This window comes from Dama dama, chromosome 30 (assembly GCF_033118175.1).
Source record: "Dama dama isolate Ldn47 chromosome 30, ASM3311817v1, whole genome shotgun sequence".
In the NCBI taxonomy this organism is placed as follows: domain Eukaryota; kingdom Metazoa; phylum Chordata; class Mammalia; order Artiodactyla; family Cervidae; genus Dama; species Dama dama.
In genome coordinates, this window is record NC_083710.1 from 15,820,784 (window position 1) to 15,845,860 (window position 25,077).

At 39.7% G+C, this 25,077-nt stretch overlaps 1 protein-coding gene across 1 annotated transcript in view; it reads right to left on the reverse strand.

Moving 5' to 3' along the window:
- Positions 1 to 25,077, reverse strand: part of VWA8 (von Willebrand factor A domain containing 8) — a 367,266-nt gene that overhangs the window by 104,636 nt on the left and 237,553 nt on the right. The window contains exons 36-37 of the mRNA XM_061133632.1: positions 16,176 to 16,257; positions 11,892 to 12,096 (exon numbers count right to left, since the gene is read on the reverse strand). Coding sequence (XP_060989615.1) covers positions 11,892 to 12,096; positions 16,176 to 16,257 — 287 coding nt within the window. The remainder of the gene's footprint in view (positions 1 to 11,891; positions 12,097 to 16,175; positions 16,258 to 25,077) is intronic.

Consider the following 25,077-nt stretch of genomic DNA (forward strand, 5'->3'; position numbering starts at 1 on the left):
CTTCTTCTGCCTTCAATCTTCCCCAGCATCAGGGTCTTTTCCAGGGAGTCAGTTCTTGACATCAGGTGGCCAAAGTATTAGAGTTTCAGCTTCAGCATCAGTCCTTCCAATGAATATTCAGGACTGATTTTCTTTAGGATGGACTGGTTGGATCTCCTTGTAGTCCAAGGGACTCTCAAGAGTCTTCTCCAACACCACAGTGCAAAAGCATCAATTCTTTGGTGCTCAGCTTTCTTTACAGTCCAACTCTCACATCCATACGTGACTTCTGGAAAAACCATAGCTTTGACTAGACGGACCTTTATTGGCAAAGTAATGTCTCTACATTTTAATATGCTGTCTAGGTTGGTCATAGTTTTTCTTCCAAGGAGCGTCTATTAATTTCATGTCTGCAGTCACCATTTGCAGTGATTTTGGAGCCCCCCAAAATAAAGTCAGCCACTGTTTCCCCATCTATTTGCCGTGAAGTGATAGGGCCAGATGCCATGATCTTAGTTTTCTGAATATTGAGCTTTAAGCCAACTTTTTCACTCTCTTCTTTCACTTTCATCAAGAGGCTCTTTAGTCCTTCTTCACTTTCTGCCATAAGGGTGGTATCATCTGCATATCTGAGGTTATTGATGTTTCTCCCGGCAGTCTTAATTCCAGCTTGTGCTTCCTCCAGCCCAGTGTTTCTCATGATGTACTCTGCATATAAGTGAAATAAGCAGGGTGACAATATACAGCCTCGACATACTCCTTTTCCCACTTGGAACCAGTCTGTTGTTCCATGTCCAGTTATAACTGCTGCTTCCTGACCTGCATACAGAGTTCTCAGGAGGCAGGTCAGGTGGTCTGGTATTCCCATTTCTTTAAGAATTTTCCACAGTTTGTTGTGATCCACACAGTCAAAGCCTTTGGCATAGTCAATAAAGCAGATGTTTTTCTGGAACTCTCTTGATTTTTTGATGATCCAGTGGATGCTAGCAATTTGATCTCTGGTTCCTCTGCCTTTTCTAAATCCAGCTTGACCACCTGGAAGTTCACGGTTCATGTACTGTTGAAGTCTGGCCTGGAGAATTTTGAGCATTACTTTGCTAGCATGTGAGATGAGTGCAAATGTGCGGTAGTTTGTACATTATTTGGCATTGCCTTTCTTTGGGATTGGAATGAAAACTGACCTTTTCAAGTCCTGTGGCCACTGCTGAATTTTCCAGATTTGCTGGCTTTCCAGATATTGAGTAGCAGCACTTTCACAGCACCATCTTTTAGGATTTGAAATAGCTCAACTGGAATTCCATCACTTCCACTAGCTTTGTTTGTAGTAATGCTTCCTAAGGCCCACTTGACTTCATATTCCAGGATGTCTGGCTCTAGGTGAATGATCACACCATCATGGTTATCTGGGTCATGAAGATCTTTTTTGTATAGTTCTTCTGAGTATTCTTGCCACCTCTTAATATCTTCTGCTTCTGTTAGGTTCATACCACTTCTGTCCTTTACTGATTCCATCTTTGCATGAAATGTTCCCTTGGTATCTCTAATTTTCTTGAGATCTCTAGTCTTTCCCATTCTATTGTTTTCCTCTATTTCTTTGCACTGATCACTAAGGAAGGCTTTCTTATCTCTCCTTGCTATTCTTTGGAACTCTGCATTCAAATGGCTATATCTTTCCTTTTCTCCTTTGCCTTTCACTTCTCTTCTTTTCTCAGCTACTTTTCTTGAGATCTCTAGTCTTTCCCATTCTATTGTTTTCCTCTATTTCTTTGCACTGATCACTAAGGAAGGCTTTCTTATCTCTCCTCGCTATTCTTTGGAACTCTGCATTCAAATGGCTATATCTTTCCTTTTCTCCTTTGCCTTTCACTTCTCTTCTTTTCTCAGCTACTTGCAAGGCCTCATCAGACAACCATTTTGCCTTTCTTTTTCTTGGGGATGGTCTTGATCACTATAACACACACACACACACACACACACACACACACACACACACGAATTTCCCAGGTGGCTCAAGTGGTAGAGAATCTGCCTACGCATGTAGACGTAAGAGACCAGTTCAATCCCTGAGCTGGGAAGATCCCCTGGAGGAGGAAATGGCAACCCACGCCAGTATTCTTGCCTAGAAAATCCCACGGACAGAGGAGCCTGGCAGGCTACAGTCCATGGGGTCACAAAGAGTAGGGTACAGCTTAGTGACTGAGCACACACACACACAATAATGTATATATACTATTACATACTATTATTCTATATGGCTTTCATTATCCCCACTAACAAGTGCTCTTTACTAATCATTATTTGTCTCTCACTAACTGTTCCCCAAATTCTCCAGCAGAGCTGTTAAGTTCTCTCAACATTACCAGCCCCCCTTTCCCCCTTACAGCACCTGTTCTTTCTGGAACCCTGGTTTCCACTTTGCGTTGCGTGGTGTTTTCAGGTGCAGCTGTCATTCCAGAATATCCTTTCATGGTCACGCTGGGAATCACCTTTGCCTCTTCCGTGGCTAAGACCTCCCCACCCTTTCCTCCTCTCTCTTAATTTATTCCCTCCTCTTGTTGAGAGTACATCATGAAGGGTAAGGAATGAAAGTTTTCTGAGACTTGTATGTTTAGTAAATCTTTAGCCTACCCTTACATTTGATTAGTAACTTGGCTGGGTATAAAATTCTAGGTTGGAAATAATTTTCCCTTTAGTTTCCAATGCTGCTGAGGAGAAGCCTAATGCCATCAGGATTTATGGTAAATTTTATATAACCTGTTTCCCACTTCCCTCAGGTTAGAAGTTTTCAGCTTTGTCTCTTTACCCACAGGGTTCGAAAGTTTCAAGAGACTATGCTTTGGGGTATATGTGCATGAGTGTGTGTGTTTTCCACTTATTAAACTGAATATCTGTCCTTTAGTGAAATTTTCTTAAATTACTTTTTGGGTAATTTCCTGTTCTTTCATTTTCTGTTTCTGGAATTTGTATTAGTCTGATAAGATCTATCATCTCTCTTTTATTTTCAATTTCCTCATCATTTGCAAGAGTTCTCTAATGTCCAATCCTTTTATTGAATTTATTTCTGCTACCACTTTTAATTTCCAAGAATTCTTTCTTATTCTTTGAATATCTTAAAATTCTTTTAGTAGCTTAAAATAGCATCAAGTTTTTATTTTATAATATTTTGTCTTATCTCTCTGAGAATACCAATTTTCACTTTGTTAAATGTTTTTCTGCTTTCTGTATAAGCTTTATTTCTCTGTTCACTTGTTTTGACTTCCATCTTTTGTACAAGAGGCTATCCATTAATAGTTAAGAATAAGGTATTAAAAAGTGGATTGATTTATTTTTTGCAGAAAATCAGGGCTTGCCAACAAGTGGGTCTTCTTGTAAGGTTAGCAGGGAGAAATTTCCAAATGTCAGCATCAGAAAGGCTTTTCTCTAGAGTCATAGATGTAGAAAGAAAACAAACTATGGTTACAGGGGAAAGGGAATTGGATAAATTAGAGGAGATTAGGACTGACATATACACAGAACAATATACAGAACATGTACCTAATAAGGACCTACTGGATAGCACAGAGAACTCTACTCAGTACTGCAATGGCCTATGTGGGGAAAGAATCTAACAAAGAGTGAATGTATGTACATGTATAACTGGCTCACTCTGCTGCAGACCTGAAACTAACACAGCACTGTAAATCAACCATACTCCAATAAAACTGTTTTTAAAAAGTCCTATCCTCAATAGGAGACAAATAGCTTTCCTATGAATAAACAATGTACTAACTCTAATGTTATTTTGTATGTTAGTACATTTTTACTCATCTCCTTATAAACTTTATCTTAAAAATGATTGTTTCATCCTATAGCCTGTATTTTTTTGTGTATATGGACTCAAAGTGATAAGAAAACCAATAAAAATATTTTCCTTACAAAAAAAAAGAAATAAAAATAAATTAAAAAAAAAAAAGGCTTTTCTCCTATGCATGTCAGTTTTCAGAACATTTTCCCAATCTCCTGCTTAAGGAGTATAAATATGGATGGCAGCTTCATGAGATCTAAATAGGGAAAGTAGACTCTCACTTTCTCCTTTTGTTGGCTATATGGTCTCACTCCTGTCTTTTTTTGACAATACTGGGTTATTGCTGTGGCAAGCCAGCCTCTCTTGTTGCAGTGAGCAGACTCTCTAGTTGTGACACACAGGTTTAGTTGCCTCATGGCATGTGGGATATTAGTTCCCCATCGAGGGATCGGACCCACAACCCCTGAATTGGAAGGTGGATTCTTAACCACTGGACCACCAGGGAAGTCCTTCACTGCTGTCTTATACTACGCAAATCTCCATTGCAGCTCCTGTCTCTTGCAAGGGAGAGGAGAGCTGGCTGCCCAGGTGCATAAGATGGAGGAGAAAATCTGCATTTCTAAGTGGCCTCTACATGGGCTTTCGACTAACCTTCCAGTTTTCAGTGCTGCCCTGTACTCTGGTCTTCTTTGGAACACGGTGTCTTCAAGTCCTGATGCTTTATGGGCTTCCCAGGGTAAAGCTTGCATCTCTCCCTCTGGACGAAGGAGTTGTTCACTCAGTTGTTAACAAGTTGTTAACTCAGTCACCACCCCCTCGTGTATTTTTTAACCCTCTAAAGTATTGATGCATCTCCAATTCTCTTTGTCCTTGTGGTTTCATACCTTTTCCACCCTTTATTGTTCACTTACTGGGAGTTTGGCAAGACGCAAAACCAATCACCTGTGTTTGACTTGTCAGGACTCCCTTTCCCTCTCCTTAAAAACCAGAAGCAGGTATTATTTCACCTTAGAGCCCCTTCCAAGGATAGAGTTAAGTGTTCTCTGCCCCCCTCTGGCCCCTAACTCATGCTTCCATCACTTTCTTCCCCACTCTGCTCCACAGTTTATTTGGCTACAGCTCTACGTGACTGTAAGTTTCCTGCAGCTGTACCTGGCTCTTATTAATTTCTTTATCCTAGCAACTCTAGGAGCTCAAGAATGTCAATTAAACACATAAATGAAAGAATGAGTGGAACTATTTAAAAGGAGAGGCTAGACATGGTACTTGCGGCCTGACCTTGTAAGGAAACAAAATACAAAGAGAGACATTTTTAGAATGTTATAAGGATATAGAAAAGAACGCTGTACATAGACAAACTGGGAAAGACAGCTCCAAATTAGGCTTGCTCTTTACTGTTCTCGGACTCAAGCTAAAGATGATGTACATTTCACTGTGTGCTTTTGGTCCCGTCCTAATTTGTCTTTTGAATAAAGCTAAACACTAGTTGTCCTACCACTGATTTCCTGCTTTTCTTGCAGCTGACAAGTTTAGGCAAGCCATTTTTTTTCTATTCCCTTTTTGGGCCTGACAAAAACTTTTCCTAAACAGGATTATAAACAAACCCCACTTTTAACGCTAAGATTGATGATGAATTATGTAACTCATTGGGTCATGATGTAATATTAGGTGTCTGGGTAACACGGCTTCCTTTAAATTTGGCTTTGTTTCCACAGAAGCATTAGAGAATTCTGTAGACCAGTAATACTGATATTCTAAGTTTCTAATTTTTATTTGCTTACTGAGTACTTTGTGTCAAGTATAAATTGCATTTCATTCTTACAACAACTTTGCAACATACAATGGTACTGTCTTTATATTACGGCTGGAAAGTGGGGATTAGAAAGGATAAGTAATTTGCCGAAGATCACTTAAAAAGTGGTACATGGATTTGAACCTGGGTTTGACCATTTAAAATTTTAGGCTCTTAAATAATAGGCTATACCACTTATGAATAAAGTGACAATTTTCTATATAAATATAAGAGCAAGGTTTTATTTCTACAGTCATTGTGATGTGTTGATTACACATAACTAAATATATAAAATGAGCTCAGAACCACAAAAACTCTAGAGTCATTGTTCATCAACATATTCATTGCATTTGATATCTCAACTTTTAACTGGTACATTACAGAACTGATTTCCTTTCCTTATATTTTAAGATAAATATTACTGAGATTACTTCTTTGCTGCTTTGTTCAGTCGCTGAGTCGTGTCTGACTCTTTGCAACCCCCTCAACTGTAGCCCCCCAGGCTGCTCTGTCCATGGAATTTCCCAGGTGAGAATACCGGAGTGGCTTGCGATTTCCTTCTGCAGAGGATCTTCCTGACCCAGGGACGGAACCTGAGTCCCCTGTATTAGCAGATGGACTCTTTACCATCGAGTCCCCTGGGAAGACCAAGATTACTTCCTTTCTTGCTGATTTTATTCTCAGATAGTATGCACTGGAGATACAGCTCCATATAAAATAAGTATCTTAAATTAAAGAGGTTATGAGAGAAAGGAGTTGAAATATTTCTGTGATTTGAAAAGCAATTTCCTTAGGTAAAGCCTTTTTTAAAATATAAAAGCTAAATAATGTTCCTACTTTTAATATTACTTTAAAACTCTAATACTGATGATTTTCATAATTTATAGTTATCTTTTTGTTGGATATGTACAAAAATTTAATGAAAATTCATGGAATCTCTAAACTCATAAGTTTGTTGATTTGCTTGTCTTGGGAAGGTGGTTGCCGATTTAATTTTAGCTCCATTTACCAGTTACTGACCAATTTGTGATCCAATGGAAGCACTACTTCTGGAGCAATATAAAAATCAACTGGCAAGTTCCTTCTGAAAAAGTTTATAAGAAAGGAGCCCCTTACGTACGATCCCATGAGTGTCATCCCATTTGAGTATAGACTTCTTCCCAACTCTTTGCTCAAACTGAATTCCCGGTTCAAGAAGACCATTGCCAGTTTGTAACTGGCACAAGTGCAGGCTTCAACATTTCCCAGAGATGACATGACTCCATCTTATCTGTTTTCTCAGTAGTACCTCCTCCCCTTTTCTTTTGCCTTTCTCTCTTCTTAGCTGCCTTTCCATTGTCTTATTTCTGAAGGACCCTGTGGTTAGGTAGCTGTCATAATTCTCCTTGGGGAGTTAGTTAAAGGCTTGATCAAGCCAGGGGCATACTGGAGCCAAACTGTACTAGTTTGCAAGAGATGCTTGCTAAATATTCATAGATTTTTGTGAGCAGACGGTTAACCTTTGGCAGCTTTAAACCAGTCATGGAGGAGTATTTACTCCCTGAAGACTGGCAAAACGATAAACTGCCCTCCCCATCCCCCATCGACCAGAGAGCTGGCCTATTGGCCCTTTCCTGGGTACTACTCTCCCCAGAGGACCTTGCACTTTCTAACGTGAGCAGAAATGCTGTTCAAAGTCTAGATTCAAAATGAATTTCTATGGCTGGGATTTCTCTAACAACAATAAACAAAGGAAAAATCATTATGGGCATTGCCTAACTGTTACCACATAGTCAAAGAGCTAGACTATCTTGATGAAAACAAGTTCTACTGATCCATGACCAGGAGATACAGTGAGGAATTATTTAAAAAAATTTTTTTTTAAAGAAGTATTGCTTTTCTGGGCCAAGGAAGATTCCCAAAGATACATGTATGTATAACAGTCCTATAAAATGTGTATCATTCTATAACAGTGAGCCACTGAATCAGACTATTTTCAGAATCAGTGACCAAAGTCAAGGGTGGACTATGCTGCTTAAAAAGAACAAAGAATTGCAAACCTCCACAGAAGAGCTGGAGGTAATGTAGCTGGCAGAGTGAAAAACTAAACTTACTAATAGAGTATCAGTTAAATAATCTTGTGGTTTCCAAAACCAAAAGTGGGCCTTAACATTCTTACCAAAATCTTAAAAAATCATAACTGTTGGACTTGTAGTTAAAGCAAAACCCAGGCCTAGTTACAGCAAATGACATTTACTCTAAGCATATCTTCTTTAAAAGGTTAGAGGTGCTTAATATAAACTAGTTATCTTTCCTACATATTTTTGTCTATGCCACCATTTTCAAATATTTACTGTATCTATTATGTGCTACACACTCTCTTAACTATAAGGATCAATATGTTCCATCCCACACTGTTTCAGAGAGTCTATCAATTTTTAAAGTATATACTTAAGGAAGTATTATTCAAAGGTCTCAAAGATATTCTACTAGTAAAAAGGAAGGATTTTGTTTCTGGTCAGTTTATTGTGCTTGCTTGTGTTTGCATGCTCAGTGTGTGATCCTCTGTCCATGGGACTTCCCAGGCAAGAATCCTGGAGTGGGTTGCCATTTCCTTCTCCAGGGGATCTTCCTGACCCCGGGATTGAACCTGTATCACCTGGCAGGTGGATTCTTTACCACTGTGCCACTTGGGATAGTTTATTGTAACTAGACAATAACATTTGAAAGTTGCAATCTTTTAGCCTTTCTGCTCCCACAAGCTCACCAGGAGCTTTTTAGAGAAGATGATTTGCTTTCTGAGGAAAACTGTGGTGTAGTTTTAATAGCCTTCTTGGGAGGATCCGAATGTAACTAAATAAAATATGGAAACTATGCTTTATAGAGAACACTTTATAACCTGGTCAGAAAAATTTTGCTTATAACTAACCTGTGCTTCTGAAAATATGGTCTAAAAGTAGTAAATACGGATCCTTAGTAACGGGCTCTTGAGCTACAGTTACAGTGACACTGAGTTTGTTGTTACGGTTGTTTACTATAATACAAACACACCGTACCATCAAAGCATGTAAAATTAGTGAACACATGGATATGCAGCTCAAAAGATACTTCCTGTCAAGCTACACTCACAATAGTTTCCTTGTGAGATCAAAGGTCATGTTTTCTATCAATGAATGCATTAAACAAACACTGAAACTCAAAGCAGCAATCACTTTAAAGCTAATACCTCAAGAAGGATGAAATGTATCAAAGTCATAAAGTATATAATGGACAGAGTTGATCTAAAAGATAAACAGTTCTTCTGACACCAGGAAAAGGAACAGGGAAAGACGGGGGTCAATAAGTGGTGAATGGCCTGGCAGGTTGTCTGCCTGACCTTCACTGTTGACCTAAAGGAGCATCTCATGACCAATAAGAACCGCCTAAAACAGGTGTGTACAAACCTCCCTACCAGCAGATCTGCGGCTTCTTCAAACCCCTGGACTGTAAACCAGGCCTTTTAATTCCTATGATGGAAAGTAAGTCTATTCGGCCACTAGATGGAGATCAGGTTACTCTGCTGTTGACAGGGAAGCTGCCGGCAGTCGGTAAATGAGAAGCATGTTACTGAGAACCTAATTCTCTTTTCTCAGTATTTCTATGAGAGTTATTTTCCAAGCGCGCAGATCAGGAGCAGACCTATGTCCAATAAAAGGTCCATAAAGAGCAACAGGCGGTGCTAGTGGTAAAGAACCCACCTGCCAAGGCAGAAGACATAAGAGATGCAGCTTCGATCCCCTGGGTCAGGAAGATCCCCTGGAGGAGGGCATGGCAACCCACTCCAGTGTTCTTGCCTGGAGAATCCCATGGACTGACAATCCTCACAGGCTACAGTCCATGGGGTCGCAAAGAGACACGACTGAGGCAACTTAGCACGCAGCACAATGGGCAAGAGGCTGAAGGATCTATTAAGAAGGTAGTTGTAAAAGACACATTTTTGCTTAAGTATATATTTTCAGTATCAACAAAGTGTATCACGGAACATCGGAGATGGAAGGAGAACACTGGATAACATCTACTCTTATTTTCCAAATGGAACTATCATTCCATTCTGAATTATGCAACTTTATTACTGAATAAATCTTATTTCTATGATAGCTGAACTTTAAACTGGAGACAATGTTACACATTTTCCAGAAAATGTATGGTCTATAGAAAGATCAGATACTGCCCTACATACTATAGCAGAGTATTTTGATTATTTTTGAGATATTATATGCTATACTTCTGTGCATTTCTAACTTAGGAACTGTATGTGAAATTGCTCAGTTGTGTCTGACTCTTTGCAATCCCATGGACTGTAGCCTACTAGGCTTCTCCGTCTGTGGAATTTTCCAGGCAAGAGTACTAGAGTGGGTTGCCATTTCCTTCTCCAGGAGATTTTCCCAACCCAGGGATTGAACCCAGGTCTCTCCTGCATTGCAGGCAGATGCTTAACTGCTTAAGCCACCAGGGAAGCCCAGGAACTATATATATTCATTCAATAAATAGCCAGTTACATAAAGACCAATAAAAGATTGAAAGAGTTAAAAAGAATTCCATTCGTTATCAAAAAGCTTCAATTTTGTGTATAAGGGCATGAGGAGAAACAAGCATGTTATCTATCATGTACCAATCCCAGCTAAAGAGCTGGGAATACAGCGGTGCACAACAGCCAGAGGAAGTCACTGGGAAGAGAAGCGATACAAGGTTAAAACACAAATGGGTTAATTTTTGCAGTGGTGAAGACTAGCTGTCAAAATCATGAGTGATACTCCTTTTAAAAATTCTGTTGTGAAGGAAACTTAATTTAGGCCACAAACCTTGGCCATGGGGAAAACATGACCTTTGATCTCTGTAACACATGAGAAATTGAAATAAAACCTAAGACAGTCAAACACAATAGGGCTTCCCTTGTGTCTCAGCTGGTAAAGAATCTGCCTGCAATGCAGGAGACCTGGGTTCGATCCCTGGGTTGGGAAGATCCACTGGAGAAGGGAAAGGCTACCCACTCCAGTATTCTGGCCTGGAGAATTCCATGGACCGTACAGTCACCAAGAGTCAGACCCGACTGAGTGACTTTCACTTTCACTTTTCATCAATTGCTGTAATGAAAAAAGGACCTTAATTCAGACAAAGAAGAAACTTAATCTTTAGAATAATAATAGAAGCAGAACCATAGTTAATTAATTTTCTAATAACTGTTATGGATAGCAACCAACATTCAGTCTGTTACTGTGATAGATCCATTGCACTTAATGACATGTTTATTTTAGAGTAATACATTTGTTTCAGCTTAATTGAATTAATATAGTCATACCCTTTCAAAAGAATTTGAGGTTGCTGGCCTATATTTGTTTATGATTTTCAAAATGCTCCTGTAAGCTAAAAAGATGTATTACTCATTCATGTACACAATATATATATATTTCTTCTCTAAGGGTAATCATAAAAATAACCACATAAATAGCAATTAATAAGTAGATGTCGATGGTAGTTTGTCAAAATCTCTTGTCTTGTTATCGTCTATATCAATAACTGGTTCTTTACAGAGCAACAGAGTTGGCAGGAACCTACCTTTCTTTTTGCTGGATAAGAATGAAATATAAACAAAGAAGTTTTCCTCTGAAGGTTAAAATAAATAAATTACAGATAAAACAAATCCTTTCATGATACAGTTTAGTATTTATGGGTACACAGCCTCCCACACTGTCCACATTAGTTGCAGACAGCAAGCAGATTACATGGTGACTGAGCTTCTTCTGGAGGGGTGGGTTTTCTCCCTCTTTGCTGACCTGTTCCCACATTTCCTTCTAGTGCAGGCTTGAGTCTACTTATTACGACTGCTAAACCTCCGTTCTCTGGAAATAAGGGAGCCGGTAAAAACACACCTCTATTGGATGCATAATTCTGTTTATCTTCTCTAGTCTAAAGGTTTTGGCCTTATAATAATGTGCTGCGCTTAGATGCTCAGGATTTCTGTTTCCTTGGTAGCATGGGGAGATGCTGACGACAATGGCAGAAGTGAGAACGGATACAAAGGTGGCACTGGAAACTGATTAATGCTTAAGGTTAAAAAATAAAAGTTGGCGATTACATTTGCATGTTATGAGGTGAGGAGCCTATATATTTAAGCACTGACAGACAAACAAGGCACAATTTTACTTTTTCACCATGTCAAAGGACAGATTTGTCTTTTCCTGAGTCCCCAAATTATTTTAGCTGTTTTAGCAAACTACATTTGAGTCTCTGGGCCAGAAGCTTCTATGACTGTGGCATCTGCAGATAATTGATAAGTTAATGTGCCCCCTTAAGTGGTAAGGTCAAGTCAAGTGGTACCTGCATGTGTCTGTCACCTTCTTCTCCAATCATGTTTCTCCATTCCATGAGTGACCGCTGCAGATGCTCAAGGCCCGTTTCCCAAAGCCGGACACGGCCTCCCATATCAACAGTGACAACGCCACCTTTGCCCCACTCAGCTAGCAGTGCGTCTGTGTCCGAGATAGTAGACAGCCACGTGGTATACGGTGACAGAGAGTCTGACCTGAAAAAGAAATCACAGTGTTCAACCAATCGAAGCCCAGGGAATGATGCTAATCAGCTTGCCTTACGTTAAACTTGCTGTGAAGAATTCTCATAATTACACAAGAACCTGCTCTACAGCATAAGGAGCTACATGCAACGTCTTATAATAACCTATGATGGAAAAGGGTCTGAAAAGGAATATGTATGTGTATAACATATACATGCATATATATACATATGAGTGAATCTGCTTACAACTGAAACTAATATAACATTGTAAATTAACTATACTTCAGTAAGAAACATAATGTTTAAAAACACATTAAAAGCACATTAAAAACTAAGGGACCAACAGATTCATCTGGAAGGAAAAAATACATAGTTATTTACTGGTTATTTACATATTCCTTTTAAAATTTTTATTTATGTTTTAGCCGCACTAGGTCTTCTCGCTTTGTGTAGGCTTTTTCTAGTTGCAGCAAGTAGGGGCTACTCTCTAGTTGAGGGACGTGGGCTTCTCACTGCGGTCGCTCCTCTGGTTGTGGAGCACACGCTCTTGAGTGTGTGAGCTTAGCTGCGCCTCGGCATGTGGGATCTTCCCGGACTGGGGATAGAACCCATGTGCCCTGCGGTTCTCAACCAGCGGACTACCAGGGAAGCCCAATTTATGTATCTTGCATTTGTAGATCCTGGATGACATTTGCATTCACTGTCAGGAAGAAAGGAACTCTAAACCAACTCCCACCTCAGACTCCTGCAGAGCTGACTCACTTCCCAGGGGTCTAAGGTCTACGCTGAAACTCGAGTCTTGTTTATGTGTTTTAGCTGCATTTATTTGACATTTTGCCTTTTCTAAGTTAGATGGTTATATGGATTATAATAAGAATTTATATATTTCCTATACGTTTCATGCTTATACATATTTCTAATATATACAGTCAATTCAAGGAATGCAACTTTTGCCTGTAAGAGTCAATTGCACACTTCCTTTATCTGAGTATGGTTCTCACTATACAAAAGAAATAGATTAGAAATTCGAATTACCACGATTAATTTTCTAAATATATCTGGTCTTTTCTCTATAAAATAAATGGTCTAAAGAAATAGTCTGATCAGATAATTAAAACAATTAAGTATCAATGTAGATTTGCAGAAACTACAAAACCACTATATATTAGGTAAATTTTTATACTGAAGAAATCAAGACTACGTTAATCTTTTTATCAGTCTGCCTTAGTGGATACTGAACACAGAGTGACAAAGCCAGCTACTCTGAGATACGGAAATCTTAGAAAGTGTTTATCTAAAGAGAATAATAACAGTAGGATGGAACCAAGTGTTTCAGAGCTATAGGGTTGGCCAAAAAGTTTGTTCAGGTTTTTCCATTACATCTTATAAAAAACTCAAATGAACTTTTGGCCAACCCAATACTTCACAGTGCTAGAAGGACTTAAGGCAACTTTTGATATAATAGAGGATTCATCTCATGGTGCTCTCTCAAAAAATACTTGCCTTAGGAACAAAAAAACTAGGTACAGATGGTGAAGTAAAAGGCCATTCAAGAATAATGAAATTTAATCACTTATGATGTGAGTAAATCTGCCACAATGCTCAAGATGTATGATTCTATTCAGCATGGCACCTACTGGTTCCATACTTAACTCTCCAGCATGAAAGTTTAAATTTACCAGAGCAATTTCTTCAATACACCAAAAAAATGCTGAAGAAATCACCTATTTACTACAGCTTGCACACTACATCTAGAATCTCTTCTGTACCTTAAAAAAAAAAATCACATTCCTCTTATCTATGATAACAAAGTCTTTAAGGAACACAGAGAATTACAGTAGAGTGAAGTCCAGATTTACACACACCCATGTATTAGTGCTAAGTAGAATGGTTTTACAAATGCAACAAAAGTTTCAGGACTAACACTCAAATTGTACTGAGAGCAAAAGTGATATATTCTTTTTGGCCATACAGTTACATATAGTTTTACCGTTTTCTATTATTTAAAGTTAGCCATCAAATGGAAAATTCCTGCTATCTAACAGAATACTAAATTTAAGCAACCAGCAACAAAACTGAAACCCAGATGGGCTGTTCCCTTGGATTACATATACACCAAAAATGGCAGTAGTTAATCTTGAGAGAAACTCAGGATATACTGACAATGAACAGACTCTAAAACACTTGAAATAAGGCAAGTTCAAATCGAGATGTTCTGTAAATGTAAAATATATACTGGGTTTCAAAGACTCAGGAGAAAAAAGGAACGCAAAATATCATTAAAAATTTTATATCAAATATGTGTCAGAATAGTAATAGTTTATAATGGTAATAAAATACTATTAACGGTAATTTCACCGATTTCTTTGTGCACTCTTTTACTTTGGCCACTAAGAACATAAAATTACATATATGGCTCACATTCTATTTCTGTTGGACAGCACAGCACTAAGTGAATGAAGCATGGGGACCAGCTGGCACTAGCTGTATTTTTATATATATATAGCCGTTCTTCCAGGTATTATTTCTATGGTGGGCATAACATATGGTTCATACAGAAAGTTAACAGAGAAAAACACTAAAATATAAAGCTAGGGCTGGGGAAGAAATGAAGAGGAATACTGAAAAAGTAATTTTTGTGCTTTAGAAATGTAAAAAAAAAGTTGTTCTTTGATTTTGTTACTTGAACTGATAGTATATTTTAATGAACACATAATGGAATAAGAAATTTCCCCAAATGACTAAAAGCCATTTTTCACGAAAGTGACACATTAAGATGCTCCAGAAAGACATTCTTGTATCCGTTAGAACAAGTAAATCTATTTCTTTGAAAAATGCTTTCATTATTCACGTTTCTTGCTGCTGCTGCTGCTAAGTCGCTTCAGTTGTGTTCGACTGTGCGACTCCATAGATGGCAGCCCACCAGGCTCCCCCGTCCCTGGGATCCTCCAGGCAAGAACACTGGAGTGGGTTGCCATTGCCTTCTCCAATGCATGAAAGTGAAAGGTGAAAGTGAAGTCACTCAGTTGTGTCCTATTCTTAGCGACCCCATGGACTGCAGCCCACCAGGCTCCTCCGTCCATTGGATTTTCCAGGCAAGAGTACCAGAGTGGGTTGCCATTGCCTTCTCCGCATGTTTCTTGAACCTGGCTAAATAAAGGGTCCTAAGAGATGAAAGGGTGTTTGTGACTTCTTTTGTGTTGTTGTACTGAGCGATGTTCTTTGGAAGCACGGAAGGTGGCTGGGGGACAGACACGTGTCTCTGCCCTTGCTCTGAGAGTGGAAGGCTCCCCAGGCTCCTCTGCCCGGGACCCGGGTGAGGCTTTAACTATGTCTTCTGAGGCGTTGGCTGCTTGTGAGGCAGGACACGTGAGGAGTATGTGACATCAATCTACACAGAAGCAGGGGCACCGGGGCTGAGAAAAAGGGAGGGCAGGCGTGGATGTATCCAGGAAGGGGTGGGCGAGAGGTGGGGACATAGGTGTTTTTCAAGGAATAGATGGTGCATCATCGGTCCTCTTTTTATATATTCCCTGAGTCTAACTATTCTGAACGCTTTGCTTCCACTGCTGAACAGGAATAAACCACTGGCAATAAATCCATTCCAAATCTCTAGAATCCTTTGACTATTTCATGGTCTTCAGGACTAGATACACAGTTACATCTTTAAAAACAATATTAAACAAATGAGATTTAAATTCCTTTGACATCTTGAATACATTTACCTCAGAAAACTAATGTATGAGGTTAATAAATATGAAAATTTTTTCAGTGATAAAAATGCTGTTTCAAAAAGTTTTATCATAAGCATAGATCAAAAAAAAAAAAAAAAAAAGAAATGAACACTTGAAGGCTGTTAAGACTTATACCTAGGTAACATTTGAACATTTTTCCACTGTTCAAATAAAAATGGCAGAGCAGCAAGATAAAAACAAACTGTAACTATATATATACATGAAAGAAAGAAAAAGAGCTTGCTATTTAAGGAAGCAAAAAGCACACATTTATTCAAGGTACTTGGTAAGAATTCACTGTTTGTTTTTTTTTTATCTGACATACAAGCTAAGAATGAAAGTGAAAATGGATTACTCAGGAATCGGGATGTATCGAAGTCTCTTGGACTGGAGATCAGTAACTTCTATATATCCAGCTGTCTGTGGAGGGGTAACATCTGCAAAGAAGTCAAGACACAAGCCGAGTGTTAAATTACTGCCTGATATAAAAACAGGACCCAAATAAAGCACAGATGCTGCTAAAAATGGAATGAAGTTATCACTCGCCTAGAACAGAACTCTGGGACCCACTTGATGAGGTCCGGGGCTAACCAATTCCAGTCTTGAGGTTAGACGCTCAGTCATGCTTTTGTCAGGAAAACAGAGATTGTCAGATAGATGCATGTTACGCTGTGATTCTTTAGTGTCAGAGAATTATCTAAGTTCCTTTCATTTTCTTTGATATTAATAGCTTCCCAAGATGGGTCAGTGTTTTAGCACTTAAGAGTTTATCTGAAAATATTGCATCATTGGAATTCTTTTCCTTCCTAGGAAGTTACAACAGGGACGGTATAATAACAGTGGAATCAGCATCTACTTGAAATCGGAGTGGCCTGGTAGACAATCCTAGCTTGACATTTCCTAACTATGATTTACTATGGTCAAGTTAGTTCTCTCTCTGAGACCTGCTTTCATCATTTGCAAAACAAGGATGAGAAGAGCATCTGAGAATCATAAACATTATTTGCACATAATTAGTAGTTGTTCCACCCCATTGCTGTTATTATTAGGACCCCTCAAGACAGGAAAAGGTGAGGTGAAGATCGGGGCAGTGGGGCAAGGACTCTGGGTCATGAAGAATGTGAAAAGGTGGGGAAGGAGAGGGTAATGTGATATGGGGGTCAGAGTCCCCAACTCCAATTCTAGTTGTTTCCCAGAAAATTCTGGGAGTTGACTGACTTTTCCCCCCAAATCCCTGAGGACCTCCATCACCCTCATCATCGCAAGTTACCAGCACTGTGTTAGGAATCCTGTCTGTCTTTTCTGTGTTTCATTAATTGCATGCTATGCTGCTGGGCTCAGCTGCTCAGTCGTGTCTGACTCTTTGCAACCCCGTGGCCCACCAGGCTCCTCTTCCATGGAATTTTCCAGGCAAGAATACTAGAGTGGGTTGCCATTTCCTACTCCAGGTGATCTTCCTGACCCAGGGATCAAACCCACGTCTCTTGCATCTCCTGCATTGGCAGGTGGATTCTTTACCACTGCGCCACCTGGGAAGCCCTGTTAATTGCCTTTCTCTTTTCTGGCTGCACCACCCAGCACGTGGAATCCTAGTTTCTGACACTGGAAGCTCAGAATCTTAACCGTCCCTGTTTGCGACTTACAGATAGTGTTTTTATTTTTTTTTTATTTTTTTTTTTTTAGTGTTTTTAATACTGACAACTACAAACACCTTGGATTCTGTTTGAGAGATGAGAAAGCGGAGACTTATAGAAGTGGTATAATAATGGACTTGGATAGTGATAGAGAAAGCTATCAAAATCAGGCCTTCCTTCTGGCTTTAAAATCTCTGCTCTGCCCACTGCTCCACACAGCTTCTACCTGAGCTGACCGTGGGGCAACAATTTTAAAAATAGCTTTATTTTTACAAAATCTTGGCCTCCAATGTCTCTATAAAAAAAAAAACACCCACAAACCTACAAAGAAACCATACTCTTAAAAGACTTTTGTCTGTTGTCTATCTCCTATTACAATTTTTTTTCATATTGTAACAAAGTTTTCTCTCTCTACTATGCAAAGTCAGCTATAAGTCCAGGCAACTTTAAAGGTACTTCAAAGATACTTGCTTATGTGTCTACCCTTTTTTAAAAAATTTTAATTTATTTATTTTTGAGATTAATCCTTTGTCTGTTTCTTCATTTGCTATTATTTTCTCCCAATCTGAGGGCTGTCTTTTCACCTTACTTATAGTTTCCTTTGTAGTGCAAAAGCTTGTAAGTTTCATTAGGTCCCATTTGTTTAGTTTTGCTTTTATTTCCAATATTCTGGGAGGTGGGTCATAGAGGATCTTGCTGTGATTTATGTCAGAGAGTGTTTTGCCTATGTTCCCCTCTAGGAGTTTTATAGTTTCTGGTCTTACATTTAGATCTTTAATCCATTTTGAGTTTATTTTTGTGTATGGTGTTAGAAAGTGTTCTAGTTTCATTCTTTTACAAGTGGTTGACCAGTTTTCCCAGCACCACAAACACATGAAAAGATGCTCAACATCACTCATTATTAGAGAAATGCAAATCAAAACCACAATGAGGTACCATTACACGCCAGTCAGGATGGCTGCTATCCAAAAGTCTACAAGCAATAAATGCTGGAGAGGGTGTGGAGAAAAGGGAACCCTCTTACACTGTTGGTGGGAATGCAAACTAGTACAGCTGCTATGGAGAACAGTGTGGAGATTTCTTAAAAAACTGGAAATAGAACTGCCATATGACCCAGCAATCCCACTTCTGGGCATACACACTGAGGAAACCAGATCTGAAAGAGACACGTGCACCCCAATGTTCATCACAGCACTGTTTATAATAGCCAGGACATGGAAGCAACCTAGATGCCCATCAGCAGATGAATGGATAAGGAAGCTGTGGTACATATACACCATGGAATATTACTCAGCCATTAAAAAGAATTCATTTGAACCAGTTCTAATGAGATGGATGAAACTGGAGCCCATTATACAGAGTGAAGTAAGCCAGAAAGATAAAGAACATTACAGCATACTAACACACATATATGGAATTTAGAAAGATGGTAACGATAACCCTATATGCAAAACAGAAAAAGAGACACAGAAATACAGAACAGACTTTTGAACTCTGTGGGAGAATGTGAGGGTGGGATATTTCAAAAGAACAGCATGTATACTATCTATGGTGAAACAGATCACCAGCCCAGGTGGGATGCATGAGACAAGTGCTCGGGCCTGGTGCACTGGGAGGACCCAGAGGAATCGGGTGGAGAGGGAGGTGGGAGCGGGGATCGGGATGGGGAATACGTGTAAATCCATGGCTGATTCATATCAATGTACGACAAAACCCACTGGGAAAAATAAATAAATAAATAAATAAAAATTTAAAAAAAAAATTAAAAAAAAAATAAAAAATTTTAATTTATTTATTTTTAATTGAAGAATAATTGCTTTATAATATTATGTTGGTTTCTGCCACACATCAGTATGAATCAGCTATAGATATACCTGTGTCCTCTCCCTATTGAACCCCGCTTCCCTCTCCCACCCCACCCCACCCCCAGGCTGTCATGGAGCTCTGCATTTGGGCTCCCTGTGTCATAGAGCAAATGCCCACTGGTCATCTGTTTTACACACGGTAACGTACGTTTCAGCGCTACTTTCTCAGTTCATCCCACCCTCTCCTTCCCCCACTGCACCCACAAGTCTTTATGTTTTTTTGTCTGCATCTCCACTGCTGCCCTGCAAACAGGTTCATTAGTGCCGTCTTTCTAGCTTCCATATATATGTGCTAATATACAGTATTTTTCTCTTTCAGACTTACTTCACTCCGTATGATAAGCTTTAGGTTTCCTCCACTTCATTAGAACTGACTCAAATGCATCCTTTCTACGGCTGAGTGATACATATTCCACTGTATATATGTACCACATCTTCTTTACCCATTCATCTCTCAGCGGACATCTAGGCTGCTTCCACGTCCCAGCTACTGTAAGCAGTGCTACGATGAGCACTGAGGTAAATGTGTCTCTTTAAATTATGGCTTCCTCAGGGTATACGCACAACAGTGGGATTGTTGGTCATATGGTACTTTTATTCCTAATTTTTTAAGGAATCTCCATACTGTTTTTCATAGTGGCTGAATCAATTTACATTCCCACCAACAGTGCAAGAGGGTTCTCTTCCCCACAACCTCTCCAGGATTTATTGTCTATAGATTTTTTTGATGATGGCCATTCTGACTAGTGTGAGGTGATACCTCATTGTAGTTTTGATTTGCATTTCTCTAATAATGAGCGATGTTGAGCATCTTTTCATGCATTTACTAGCCATCTGTGTGTCTTCTTTGGAGAATTGTCTGTTTAGGTCTTATGCTCACTTTTTGATTGGGTTGTTTTTCTGGTATTGACCTGCATGAGCTGTTTGTATATTTTGGAGATTAATCCTTTGTCAGTTATTCCATTTGCTATTATTTCCTCCCATTCTGAGGGTTGTCTTTTCACCTTGTTTATAGTTTCCTACATTGTGCAAAAGCTTTTAAGTTTAATTAGGTCCCATTTGGTTATTTTTGTTTTTATTTCCATTACTCTAGCAGGTGGGTCATAGAGGATCTTGCTGTGATTCATGTCAAAGAGTGTTCTGTCTATGCTTCCCTCTAGGGGTCTTACATTTAGGTCTTTAATCCCTTTTGAGTTTATCTTTGTGTATGGTGTTAGGAAATGTTCTAATTTCATTCTTTTACATGTAGTCGTCCAGTTTTCCCAGCATCACTTATTGAAGATACTATCTTTTCTCCATTATCTCATTAAAATTTCTGATTAGAATGAGAAGACTAGAATGTCCACATTGAATTTATCCAATGTAGTTTACAAAAAAATAAGAAACTTGGCGTTTGAATTTCCCGTTCGCAACTGAAGGTTTTCAAGATGGCCACCCGACAACCTCAACATCTCTCTAATTTATTCAAAAAACAAAGTTGAGAATCTCTGCATGAAGCACTGGGGAAGAGGGGAAAAAGACGCGTGTCGTTCTTGACTTGTCTGAGGAGCCCACAGCATAGAGAAGAAAGTGCCCTTTTCTTTTTTCTTTGAAAAATAGAGGGGTGGATGGGGTGGGAGGTGGGAGGGAGGTTCAAGAAGAAGGGGACACATGTACACCCATGGCTGATTCATGTTGATGTATGGCAGAAACCAACACAATATTGTATCTTATTATCCTCCAATTAAAAATAAATAAAAGCAAAAAAAAAAAAAATCATTGTGAGCCTTTAGGAACTTGGGAAGGATTCCAGGGTGGGAAGCACAGCCCTGTGGTCCTGTGTGAGCTGCAGATCTAGGCAAGAAGTGGTCCTGGGGGCATAAAGGGACAAGAGGAAAGGAAGGCAGTGTCCAGGGGCAGCAGGGGGTAAGGAAAGCCAGTTACCGTGGTAACCGGACCACCCAGCGGAATCGGCCATCCCAGAAAGCCATCCGTACAAAGCCAATATGCTTATCATAAGTCACACACTGCCAGCACTGGAAATGCTGCCTGGGATATAAGGTCAGTCTTGGCCGAAGTTTTGCACCATGTATCATTTTTGACAGTTCCTGCCTCTAGGACATAACTGAAGTGGGTTGACTTATTTATAGACCCTGGGTTCTTTGCCAAAAATGACCAGTTATTGAAGTGGTTAGGATGACTAGCTCTGCCTAGCTAATCAGTTACGTTTGGCCTGCCACTTACATGCACTCTTTTTCATAAATAGTAGTATCAAGCTGTGCTACCGCCACCATTGATTTTAGGCTTCCCGTGAAAGCAAAGTAAGCCAACTTATTTTAAATATCGCTTTTCCTATAGCTTTTTTTTTCTTCCCCCACTGTGCAAGTTAATTCCATGGCATAAAGAGAATGAGAAAACCCAATAATGGCTCTGTTTTCAGGGAGGAGAAAGCAAGAATTTTATTCTTCATGCTAAAAAGTATTTTCATGCATCAGAAAAAGCAACTTGTGGCTAAAAAGGACTTTAAAGGTGGTGGTAGGTTGCTTCCCAGGTAGTGCTGGTTGTAAAGAACCTGCCTGCCAATGTAGGAGACATAAGAGATGCTGGTTCGCTGGGTCAGGAAGATCCCGATCCGCTGGAGAAGGGCATGGCAACTCACTCCAGTATTCTTGCCTAGACAATCCCATGGACAGAGGAGCCTGGCAGGCTACAGTCCATAGGGTCCCAAAGAGTTGAACACGACTGATGTGACTTAGCACAGTGATGATGGTAGTGGTAAGGCTTGAAAAATAATCAGAAGTGAAGTTTTCGGATTTGAAAATAAATCAGTTTAGAATACATGATTGAATTAAGGAAGTAAAACCGTGGCCAGATTTCCCTCCAAACTTAGCCAAATCCTTGTCTATCCATTTTAAATGTTTGGACACTGTAGAGAGGATGGAGGTTAAGTAAGTTTCCATTACATTTGTAATCCAGGTGGATTTAGAAGAGAGGTATAAATTACATTTGGGGATTAGTTCCCTAACAATTAAAGGGAAGTCATTGCCACAGTGTTCAGAGCACAGTTCCCATAAACAGTCGGGCAGCTTAGATGCACATCATCAAGGTTTGGAGTGGGGAGAAAAACTGTCGGGCAAAATAACCAAGAGCATTTTCAGAAGGAAGATGAAATTATATAAAAAATTCACTCCTTCAAGCAATGTAATTTGATGTATATGTGTTCCCTATTGTACTAGGTTTCAAGAACTTCTGTGTTCACAGATTCAAAGATTGATGTGTGCCCTGCAATCGGGGTGATACCAAATCTTTGAATTTATTCAAAGTTCAAACAGCAGTGCGTTGCTTTCAATCAAGAGTCATTACTTTGTGTTTAAAGAGCTGAGGCCTATGATTTAAAGGGGAAAAAGAAAAAGCTAGCATTTAACTAGAAGAAAAACGATTGGAAGAAAGAAGTAAATCGCCCCCCTGATCCGCAGCAACCAAGAGTTACACCCTCTTTGTCAAAGCCACCAGGAGAGGAGCCTTTACAGCTTCTACTGATTTCTTTAATAAACGGCTTCTGCACAGGCGTTCCTGACTAATCAGGTGGCTGGTCTGTATTTACTTGAAAAAATTAGTTTGAATTATCATCAGAGACCTAAAGGCTCACAGATTAAAGAGTCAAACAGGCTGAAAGAAAAAAACCATCAGCCCCAGCTTCACTCCTCTCACACCTCACTTTCTACTCCCAGAGATACTTTCAACTTTTTAAAGCTGTCTCTTTGGTGTTCACCTTCTTCCTTCTGGCGCTGTCTTGATGTTTTACTTTTAGGCATTACGTACTGATGTCCCATCGTGTAGGACGAGACTTGAACTCTTTCTCACACCCGCTTCCTCTGCCTGGGCGTCCCTGGTGGCTCCGTGGTAAGGAACCCACCTGCCAGTGCAGGAGACCCAGGTTCGATCCCTGGATCAAGAAGGTCCCCTGGGGAAGGAAATGGCAACCCACTCCAGTGTTCTTGCCTAGAGAATCTCACGGACAGAGGAGCCTGGTGGGCGGGCTACAGTCTATGGGGTCACAAAGGAACCTGACACAACTCACTGACTAGACAACAACTTCCCTTGCCTAACACCCCACTTCCCATCCCCCAGTGTATTTATGTGATACCTAGATGCCCTCTGAGTCTTCAAATATTTATGAAGGTCCCATTGTCAGAGACATGGTTTTCTAGTAGTCATGTATGGATGTCTGAGTTGGACCATAAAGAAGGCTGACTGCCAACAAATTGATGCTTTTGAACTGTGGTGTTGAAGACTCTTGAGAGTCCCTTGGACAGCAAAGAGATCAAGCCAGTCAATCCTAAAGACAATCAACCCTGAATATTCATTGGAAGGACTGATGCTGAAGCTGAAACTCCAATACTTTGACCACCTGATATGAAGAGCCGACTCACTGGAAAAGACCCTGATTCTGGAAAAGGTTGAAGGCAGGAGGAGAAGGGGGTGACAGAAGATGAGATGGGTAGATGGCATCATCAATTCAATGAACATGAGTTTGAGCAGATTCCAGGAGATAGTGAAGGACAGCCTGGTGTTGCAGTTCACGGGGTTGTAAAGAGTAGGACACGAGTGAGTGACTAAACAACAACAACAATATGGAACTCTCATTCGTATGCATTTTTTCCCCTCTTGTTAACCAGTCTGACATCAATTTAATTATCAGACCAATCAAAAAACCTGAAGGGAAGAAGGGAAAAATTCCCCACCCCCACACCAAACTCTAGTTAGGCCTTTCTGAATCCTCCTCTCAATTAGGTACACACTTTTGGCCTTCTGTGTTCATCTGAGCATTTTCCAGTTTTAGCGAGAGTAAAGTTCAGTTAGCTTAACCAGAAACCTAAACCTGGATATCTGGCAGAGTTCCTGATCCTCTACCATTTCCCAAATAAAGTCTGGTCACCCTGGCCTGCCTGCAGCAGGGACCCTGTTAGGTTGGTTTGGTCAGAATCCTCCATTACCTCTGATTCCCTCTTAGTAATTTTCCATCCACTCATCCCCACCAACTAAACTGAAGGATCTCTACTATCTGATTTTAAGATAAACTATGAAGTAATAATCAAGAGAGTACGGTGTTAAAGAGGGGACAGACACAAAGATCAATTGAATACAAATGCAAACTCAGAAAGAAACCCACATATGTGGTCAGTTGCTTTCCACAGAGCTCCAAAGATAATTTGATGGAAAAAGGATAGACTTGTCAGTAAATGATGCTAAACAATTGACTATTTCCAAAACAATGAGCCTTAATCCACACCTTATACCATAAAGAAAATTAACTTGATCATATACTAATGTATATATACAGAATCTAGAAAGATGGCACCAAAGAATTTATCTGCAGGGCAGCAGTGGAGAAACAGACATAGAGAACAGACTTATGGACACGGGGAGAGGGCAGGAGAGGTGAGATGTATGGAGAGAGTAACATGGAAACTTACATTACCAAATGCAAAATAGAAAGCCAATGGGAATCTGCTGTCTGGCTCAGGAAACTGAAACTGGGGCTCCAGTTTGATACTCAAACTGTTATCAACCTAGACGGGTGGGATGGGAAGGAGATGGGAGGGAGGTTCAAGAGGGAGGGGACATATGTATACCTACGACTGATTCACGTTGAGGTTTGACAGAAAGCAACAAAATTCTGTACAACAATTATCCTTCAATTTAAAAAATAAATTAACTAAAAACATCAACCTGGAGTATAAATCTAAGTGCAGTTGCATCTAGAAATATGAAATCC